A 9960-nucleotide genomic window follows, 5' to 3' on the forward strand; every position below is an offset into this window, starting at 1 on the left:
CAATATGGTTTTCTTTCATAACAATATGGTTTTCTTTCATAATGAACAGTAAAGTCTTAACCACCTTATTTGGCCATTGTGTAGCCATTTGCCTATTTAAGGCACTGGACCCCGGGCGCAAGGCTTGTTGGGGGCGCTATGAGTTAAACTATTCCCCCTAAGCAACATTTGCTTTTCCTGTTTTTCTCGGCCCCCGGGTGCAAAATTGCTTAATCCGGCCCTGGACGTAAAACAAGTGCGCTCACATCGCTTCGTGTTAATACGGGAACTAGCGTGGGAAAATCGGTTGTTGAACCGTCTTCTAGTTGCCAGTTGTGTCTTATGGCTAACGTATAAACGGGGCTTATGCGTGATCACAGCCGTTTCAACGAAAATTTAAAGAAATAAAAAATTTCGAGGCCGAAGGGATGTTTTATTCGAAAACGTAACCATTGCCGTGTTTCGTGAGACGTTTCATATTTATTTTTTGTTACATTGCTTATGCTAGCAAAGTAACAATCTGATTTCATTGTGTATTTTTTCAGCAAAGAACTGTTGAAGTATAACGAGGTGAAAACCATTCTCCGTGAAGTTCACGGAATAAGTGACACCTACAGTGGAGTCGTTATAATCAGAGCCCTGTTATTCGATGTAAGATTTTCCGATTCCTAAAAAAAGAAGAGCCAAAAGAATCTTTAGGGTGCTGCGATGATACTTTGAGATATGGGAGGAGTTTGTATCAATGTTTGACATTTTATAAAGCTACGTGTTTCAGACGCCCTGCACTTTCCATTGATACCACTTACCGGTACCGATGAAAGCTTACTAACTGATGATTTACTATATTTTTATCAAATAGTTATGCGATTTTCCCATGATAATGCTCAACGTACATCCGCAATATATACCATATTTTTGCCTATCATCTCCCATTCGAGCTTCAGATTTTAGTATAGTGACGACCGTGAAGGCCGTCAACGACGTCGATGGTGCTCGCTTATGGAAACAAGGCTTCGATACAGCTATTTGGCTCATTGCAATCGTGTCAATCGTGGCAGTGGCTTTCGTCTCATTTCTCGAAGTGATCGTCAAAGCGAGGATCCCTTATCAGATGAAAATCTTCTACAAAAATATTTGGGAGTTCACCACTTATTTTTTCGAAAACTGTTAGTCCGCAGTCTTCTCTATTAGCGATTTCCACTGACTGCTCGCGGAGCGCTCCCACGGAGGCCTATAATTGGGAGAAGTAGTTCTCGGCTTCGTTAAAGACTGTTTTTGCTAAATCAGGGTCTCCTATATTTATTGCTCTATGGGAGCGCTCCGAGAGCAGTAAGTGGAATTCGCTATATATGAAGGGCTTGACGCGCCAAAAATGTAGTGATATGACAGTTTTTATATAACCTCACTAGATGTAGTTCTTGTATACAGAGTTTTGAAGGAAGGTCACTTGCTAGTAGTCACGGGCGAGTTTGTAACAAGTATCTCGTACGACTATCGATACGTGCACTCGTGCCGATGATCGATTGTACTAGTTTTTCTAATCGAGACGATTACGGAGTAGTTATATCAATATTCAATAAAAAAAGCCCAGTAAAAAGTCGATATATACTCGACAAAAAAATCTAAAAATACTCTAAAAATATTATTTAAATACTAGATGGTGGGCTACTTCAGACAAGATACTTAAATATTGTAATTTAATCATGATGAATATTCTGGTAGAGTATACTTGAATAATACTCGTCGAATAGTCAACGATTGTAATTATCGAGTACTTGACAAATATTAAAAATTAGCCAAGCCTAAATACTCGGTAATCGATTGAAAAACAAAACTATTGGAATTGATTATGGGGCGCCAAACAGGACAAAATTCGTCTAAATAACTGGTATATCTTAGTCGAAATGTGATATATTTTAGTCGAAATGTGATATTTATTAGTCGAAATGTTATATATATTAGTCGAAATCTGATATATATTAGTCGAAATCTGATATATATTAGTCGAAATCTGATATATATTAGTCGAAATCTGATATATATAAATTAGTCGAAATCTGATATATATTAGTCGAAATCTGATATATATTAGTCGAAATCTGATATATATTAGTCGAAGAGTGATATATATATTAGTCGAAGAGTGATATATATATTAGTCGAAGAGTGATATATATATTAGTCGAAGAGTGATATATATATTAGTCGAAATCTGATATATATTAGTCGAAATCTGATATATATTAGTCGAAATCTGATATATATTAGTCGAAATCTGATATATATTAATCGAAGAGTGATATTAGTCGAAGAGTGATATTAGTCGAAATCTGATATATATTAGTCGAAGAGTGATATATATTAGTCGAATAGTGATATATATTAGTCGAAGAGTGATATATATTAGTCGAAATCTGATATATATTAGTCGAAGAGTGATATATATTAGTCGAAATCTGATATATCTTAGTCGAAATCTGATATATATTAGTCGAAATCTGATATATATTAGTCGAAATCTGATATATATTAGTCGAAGAGTGATATATATTAGTCGAAGAGTGATATATATTAGTCGAGATCTGATATATATTATTCGAAGAGTGATATATATTAGTCGAAAAGTTATATATATATATTAGTCGAAAAGCGATATATATTAATCGAAAAGTTATATATATATTAGTCGAAAAGTTATATATATATTAGTCGAAAAGTTATATATATATTAGTCGAAAAGTGATATATATATTAGTCGAAAAGTGATATATATATTAGTCGAAAAGTGATATATATATTAGTCGAAAAGTGATATAAATTAGTCGAAAGTTGGTGGTCAAGAGTGACACTTGTTCAATCTCCGGGTGGGATTGTGGGGGTCAACAGATAGAGGGGAAGGTAAAATTGAAGCGTGGAAAATGTTTTGTTAGCTCGTCCCAGTCTTCTGTTCTTTAAAATAGCAGAAAGTCACAATATTGGTATCTCTTAGAAACAAAATTATTCAAAATGAAGTCTGTATTTTTTAGATTAGGTTTAGTTATCATTGTTTTCTGTTTACATTGTAATTGTAACGAAGTTGAGGACTTCATTCGTGAATTAAGACACGCTTACGAGCAATGTTTGCGACACTGTTATTCAATGGATATTAATGTTGTTGAAATAAATCATCGTAGGCTACAAGGCCACTGCAGAGTTTTGGAAGCAATTTTAACCTCTGTTCAACGTAATCCCGATCCAAATGGCGTCCTTCTTAACTTAGTTCAAGTAGTATATAACGGATTTGCTTCTTTGGTTAACGAAATGGAGGATATTATAAACACTAGGGAGGAAGTAGAAGAACCTTACATTTGCCCTGTTTTGCGAGAATGCACTGTAGGAAGGCCGCGATATCAATTAACTATTGAGCAGATAGAATTTTGTCGAAGTACACTCGGTTTGTCGTGGGTGAGAGTAGCGTCATTTCTTGGAGTAACAGTTCGAACACTTCAGCGACACCGTTCTTATCTTGGCCTGGAAAGTGAAAATTACGAACCTATAACAGATGCCCAACTTGACCAATTTATTACAAATATATTAAATAATAATCCCAACATTGGAGAAACGTACGTTATTGGTGCCTTGCGAAGCTCGAGATTAAGAGTGCAACGATGGAGAGTGAGAGAGCGACTAAATATATTGGACCCTGTGGGAAGAGCTCTTAGACGACGAAATCTTATCCCAAGACGAAGATACAATGTTCAAGGAGCTAATGCTATTTTCTAAGTGAAAACCTCAAGTCGTAGACCGCGAAAATATGAATTGAGGGCATCCTGATAAGATTTTATTTACAGGCATATGGATTCGAACCATAAATTGATAGCTTGGAGACTCGTGTTTCACGGATGCATCGATGGATACAGTAGATACTTAATTTATTTGCAATGCTTCTCTAACAACAGAGCGAGCAGTGTTTTGGGTCTTTTTGAAGAGGGCGTCAGGTCTTATGGATTGCCTCTAAGGGTTCGAGGAGACAAGGGCATGGAGAACTTTGAAGTTGCTAGATTTATGTTGAATAATCGTGGCTTGGATAGAGGTAGCTTTATAACAGGTCTATCTGTGCATAACCAACGTATAGAACGGCTTTGGCGTGAAGTAAATCGTCTAGTGTCATCCTATTTTAAAGGCATTTTCCGGTTTATGCAAGATGAAGGCTACCTTGATGCCGACAATGAAATGCACTTATACGCGTTACATTTGGTATTCTTACCGAGAATTCGAAAATCGTGTAGATCGCTGACCGAAGCTTGGAACCACCATTCCTTAAGCACTGAAAATTCTTACTCGCCTATTCAACTTTGGTGTATGTCAACCATGAATGAATTAGACATTCAAAATGCTGATTTTGAATACGTTAACGACCCTTTGTTATACGGCGTGGATGAGATTTCCAGCATTCCCGTTGAAAGTGACAACAATGTTATTGTTGACGAGTGTGCTTTTTATCCTGGTGATGCAATTCATGGAGAACTTCTGAATTCCAATGATCTCACTTCCGATGATGGAAATCATGGAATAAATATTTACTTACGAATATTAGATTTTTTACGTAGTCCAGAATTTTGACACAACTGAAGAAGATCAATGAAATGTTTATTTTAACTCACTGTTACAAAAAATGTTTTAATGCCAATTCAGACTTTTGAAAGGCGGATTAATCGGAAGAATAAAAAAATATTGTAATAGCAAAAAAATACGTAAACTCTTTCAAAGTAAGGGGATCTAGAGGAATGAAAAATGGGATGAAGAAACGCTTATCTCCTACTCCCTGGCTCTTTTGCCTATTAAAGTAAAAGTTCGCGTAACATAACATTATATAAAAAGGTCAAACATAACTATTATTATACACGGGTGTGAAGTAATTTAGAAAATTAAAGAAATTTACGGAGATAAACCACGTGTAATTAGAGTTAAATAATAATTTATTTAAAACATCCAAATTAAAAATGAGACGTTTCGAGCCGCGGCTCGTCGTTCAGTCTCTATTATTTAACTCTAATTACACGTGGTTTATCTCCGTAAATTTCTTTAATTTTCTAAATAACATTATATCTTAAAATAAAGGCTTCTTTTTAAATACAAAAAGAAAAGTATAAAAAAACTATCTCTTGTAACAAAATAATTAGCATTTAATTAATCTTAAAAACGAGGTCTACTACGCCGCAATTGGTTTAGTGGGGTCTGCTAAAATCGAACCTCTTATCCCTTACCTCTCTTAGCCTGTGAGAATTCAACCAATCCTGTTGGGGTTAAGTGTTTCGATTTAACTGACGCCACAAAACCAACGGCAGCGTAGTAGTCCTCGTTTTTGAGACTAATTAAAAGCTAATTATTTTTAAATGAGAGATCATTTTTTTTATATTTTTCCTTTCATATTTATAATAAAAAGGCCCTTCTTGTAAGGTATAATGGTAGGCTACCTGAACTTTTCCTTTAACATTTGACGAACTAGAGGAGGGTACAATTTTTTTATCCGTCACTGTTAGTGCATGCTGTTCCAGCTTACCAAGAGTTAAAAAGAATGAAACAAATTTTGAATTTATTTATCTTAGAAGAATTTAAATTTTTTGAAATCCAGCAGTGTTGCTAAAAGCAAAGTCCATTCTGTCTTGGAAAGACTCGTAAGTCTCGTGAATTACTGGCAAGCTCAGTTTAAGAGCGCCTCGTGAATTACTGGCAAGCTCAGTTTAAGAGCGCAAGTGCTTGTTGTTGGAACACGGGTGACCTTGTTTTTAGCCTCAGTAGTGTTATTTTCGGGATGAATAAAGCCTATTGACGGACGGGTATCGAAACCTAAAGGTGGAATGCCTTCTGCGCCCGTAGCGAAAACCATGATATCTTTCACAGAGACAGCTGTAAGCTTTTCTTGACAATCCATTAAGTATTCCATAAAGAATTGCATGGCTTTACATTCGCTGTCAAATTTCGATGTGTGGTCATCTGAATATTCGATGTCCGAAAATAAGCTTAGGAAATCATTCGCCGTAATTTCACTGCCATCGAAAACAAATTGGTTTTCAAATGCCTTGGGGTTTTGAAGCATCTTTTCATAAACGCCTAAATTCTTCAAACCGTCAATGAATCGACATCGGGGTTCTGCAGTTGTGGTAAACACGCAAACGTAAAGGAGGTCATTCAAGAAATTTCTCTTACCATCAAGCGTTAAGATGGCTTTCGTTGATCCGGCCAGTAATTTAAGATCAGAAAACCTTTCTGCCAAGTATTGTAACCGCGCCAAATCTGCACATTTATCAATTTCATTAAGCTTTTCTTTTAGGTCAAAATCAGGAACGTCGTCAAGGGTAGGAGTCAGATCTTGTAAGTCTTTCACAAGGGAATCGTACAATAGTTTGCTTAAGCATCTGGGACCTTGGCCTCCATGAACCAAGCATATAGATACAATAAGACCGGCGTAGTAATACAGGTCTTGCTTTCGGGCGGCGCTGTTGGGATTGAGCATCCTTTGAAACTCGGGTCCAGTAAAAACGTGACTCTTCGTAATTTCTTTCATCAATAATCTCATGAATTCGCGAGTTGGTCCGCCAGCATCAATTGTTTCCTGCAAGGTAGTTCCGTCGTCCCTTTTTCGTAAATTGTCTGTAAAACATACGCTCATCTTAAGGTTCGGCTTGTAAGATGGCTTTTTGAAGGCTCTTAAGGCACATTCGAGGAGAGATTTTCTATTGATAGAAATATAAAAAGTCTGATCTTCACTTATGTTTTCAGCGAGCTCCTTTAAAATGGATTTGAGATCATCGCTTTTTTCAGGTAATATGTTTATTGAGGATGTACTGCCAGAATCACTAATTTCGCCAAATTCGCCGGGTACAGTATCTTCGGTTTCGAGGTCATCATTTAGAAATAAATCCAAATAATTTACATAAGCCTCTGATAAGTGTGGAGTTAGGGTGTCTTGAAGACTTATGACTGGCGTTGAGGTATTTTGAAGATAAACGACTGGCGTCGAGGTGGCTTGTGGATTGTTGACTGGCGTTGAGGTGGCTTGTGGATTGTTGACTGGCGTTGAGGTGGCTTGTGGATTGTTCACTGGCGTTGAGGTGGCTTGTGGATTGTTGACTGGCGTGGATATTGGGTTAAAGGAGGCTTGTGAATTATAGGAGGGGCAAGCACTGCTGGGCTCTATTTCTCGTTTGCTTCTTTTGGCATTGGAAGCTTCTGGTAGTTCCAATTCCAGCCCACTACATAATTCACTTTCGCCGTCAGTTGATAGTTCAGGTAAATCATACATCGTTTCATCAGTTGGCATAGATGATTGTCTTTCAAGTTCCTGGCTTGGCCGGACGTAAATTGGTTTTAGTCTCCAAATATGGTTAATAACCTTTCCGTCGAATGTTGAATTTTCATTTTCCAATTCAGGTGGAACAAGGCTTGTTACTACCGAGTTAAGTAATTGCAATCTAATAATAAAAATGTTGTTATTAATTTAGGTTTAAAAGTTGCATTTTCTTTAAGCATAGCGCGGCTGCAGTGGATCCCCTACAAGTTGACTTTCCTTACGAACTCCAGTTTTGGCTTGGCGAAGCTACAAGCATTTGTGGGCGGGATTTATACGTGCAAGCCAAACCCAGATTTCAGGAGAAAAGTCAACTTGTAGGGGATCCACAGGAGCCGCGCTATGATTTAAATTATTTTAAAGCGACAATTATGAAATTCAGCATCGATAATTTCATTGTTAGTTATATATAAATTAAAAATATTGTCTCTGATATAATATGCCATATATGCCAATGAGCAAAATTTGTTTTTAAAGGCAGTGAAGAATAAAACCAAGCGATGTTTTCTCTAATTCTACTAATTATAAGGCCTATCTGCATAGTGAAACCTCCACAAAATACCTCTGCATCTCCGCACGGTTTAAAATACAATTTACATTCAGATTTCATATATAAAATTAAGGTAGCGTCTAATTTTCAGAACGTCGGTTAAAATACTAGGTACTTCATTTAACTTACTCAGTTCCTTCTTTGAGTTTAGCACTAAAGCAGTTCCTAATCTTCTGCACAACTTCCTTTTCTGTCCATGATTTCCTGAACGTCACCGCTTCTTTTACAAATCCATTTTTAAATAAATACTCCTTCGACTTCTCTCTTGGAACGATCTTAGAAGATGGACCAAGAAGAAGAACGACTGTCTTATTGAAAGCGTCATTACGTGTGCTGCTCAGTTCAAAACCGGCGCTGACTAGAGATGTGTTTCTAAATGAAAGAAAAAGGGATTTATTTAAAAGCGATATACACAAAATTACAATAATTTTAACCTTCTTACTTTTTACTTTGTCGTTTCCGTTTTTGTTTCCCAGACGTTTTAGCATTATACTGATTCGGTTTAAACAAGCGCGATAGTTCCGAAGTTATGTTGCCTCTTTGTCCACTTTCGAAATTGCGAGTCGCGTTAGTATGCAAATCAGTAGGACCCTGCATAGTGCTACAAAATAGCGATAACTGTTCAGTACGATTTGGAACAATCGTGCGCGCGACCGATTGAAAACTATTTCCATTTCAGTAGGATTTGGTCCAGCTAAACGCATAGCTAAAGTCCTCATTATCTCTTCGTTTGAAGCCATCTGTTGAAACGATTCTATGACGTTATTGCCTTCACTACTACCTAAATTAAGCGGATCCTGCCCATTATTGTTACGAGCCATGATGTGAAAATGAAATATTTAACGCTATTTACGAGTGCAAAACTGCAAGTGTACTTTTCGCCGAACAACCGAAATATTTTTAGGCTACCGTGGGAAAAAGGAACGATATTTTTCAGCGCCATCTACTCACTGTAATAAACCGTGGGAACCAAACCTTTTTTCCCGAAGTTTTATGACTGTAGGAATATTGAGCGTGGGAAGGACAACAGTTACACGATTTATTATTGCCATTGAGAATGGACATGACGAAATCTTTTTCTTGTATTAATTCTGATATTATAATTTATTGCAAAATTAACAAATAACATACAGCTTAACAGGAACAAAAGGGAAATAAGGGGTTCGTTTTGTACACTTTCCTTCTCAAACAAGCTTGAGCAGTTTTCCCTTACAACGTAAACTTGAACTTTAGACCAATGTACAGGGTGTTCTGAAATGGGTAGTAGAATAAAAGTACAGTGCGTTCTATGGGCGAATTTCTTGGAAAAAGTGTGTTTAAGTTTTTTCGCCTTAGAACGCAAATTAAAACCTATGAATAGAGCTATCTATTACGATTACGTGTAGAAGTTCCAAAATCAACGCGGTTCAAAAACGAAAAAAATCCATTTAAGAATGCATTTTCTTAGAAAATTATTATTTTATCTTTTTATTTTTTGGGCCTTCAAAACAAAATATCACAAACAAAGCTGATACCATATTAAAGGCATCTTGTATCTGATTAAAAATTTGAAATTGAAGTAGGCCTAGTTCGAACCTGCGTGGAATATTTTGCTGCAAAAATATATCAGTTTTCGACTAATATATATCATATTTCGACTAATATATATCAGATTTCGACTAATATATATCAGATTTCGACTAATATATATATATCAGATTTCGACTAATATATATCAGATTTCGACTAATATATATCAGATTTCGACTAATATATATCAGATTTCGACTAATATATATATCAGATTTCGACTAATATATATATCAGATTTCGACTAATATATATATATATCAGTTTTCGAGTGATATATTCAGTTTTCGACTGATATATATATATATATCAGTTTTCGACTGATATATATATATCAGTTTTCGGCTGATATATATCAAATTTCGACTGATATATATCAAATTTCGACTGATATATATCAAATTTCAACTGATATATATCAGATTTCGACTAATATATATCAGATTTCGACTAATATATATCAGATTTCGACTAATATATATATATCACTCTTCGACTAATATATATATCACTCTTCGACTAATATATATCA

General features: G+C 35.8%; 1 protein-coding gene across 1 annotated transcript; it reads right to left on the reverse strand.

Annotated features, from left to right (window-relative positions):
* Positions 1–4693: 4693 nt before the first annotated feature.
* LOC149677694 (uncharacterized) lies at positions 4694–9530 on the reverse strand. The gene is made up of 3 exons (XM_089837304.1): positions 8302–9530; positions 7989–8231; positions 4694–7433 (listed from the first exon to the last, which is right to left on the reverse strand). The coding sequence occupies exons 1-3, from the start codon at positions 8454–8456 to the stop codon at positions 5663–5665; spliced, it is 2169 nt and encodes a 722-aa protein (XP_089693430.1). The 5' UTR covers positions 8457–9530; the 3' UTR covers positions 4694–5662.
* Positions 9531–9960: the final 430 nt, after the last annotated feature.

The sequence above is a fragment of the Phalangium opilio genome, unplaced genomic scaffold (genome assembly GCF_054372755.1).
Source record: "Phalangium opilio isolate 3A_F unplaced genomic scaffold, DU_Popi_V2 ptg000043l_1, whole genome shotgun sequence".
Taxonomy (NCBI): Eukaryota; Metazoa; Arthropoda; class Arachnida; order Opiliones; family Phalangiidae; genus Phalangium; species Phalangium opilio.

Coding starts and splice junctions, on each gene's coding strand:
- LOC149677694 (XM_089837304.1), bottom strand. CDS start 8,456: ATGCAGGGTCCTACTGATTTGCATACTAACGCGACTCGCAATTTCGAA. Junction 8,232..8,301: donor CGGAAACGACAAAGTAAAAA/GTAAGAAGGTTA, acceptor TCTTTCATTTAG/AAACACATCTCTAGTCAGCG. Junction 7,434..7,988: donor AAACTCAAAGAAGGAACTGA/GTAAGTTAAATG, acceptor TTTTATTATTAG/ATTGCAATTACTTAACTCGG.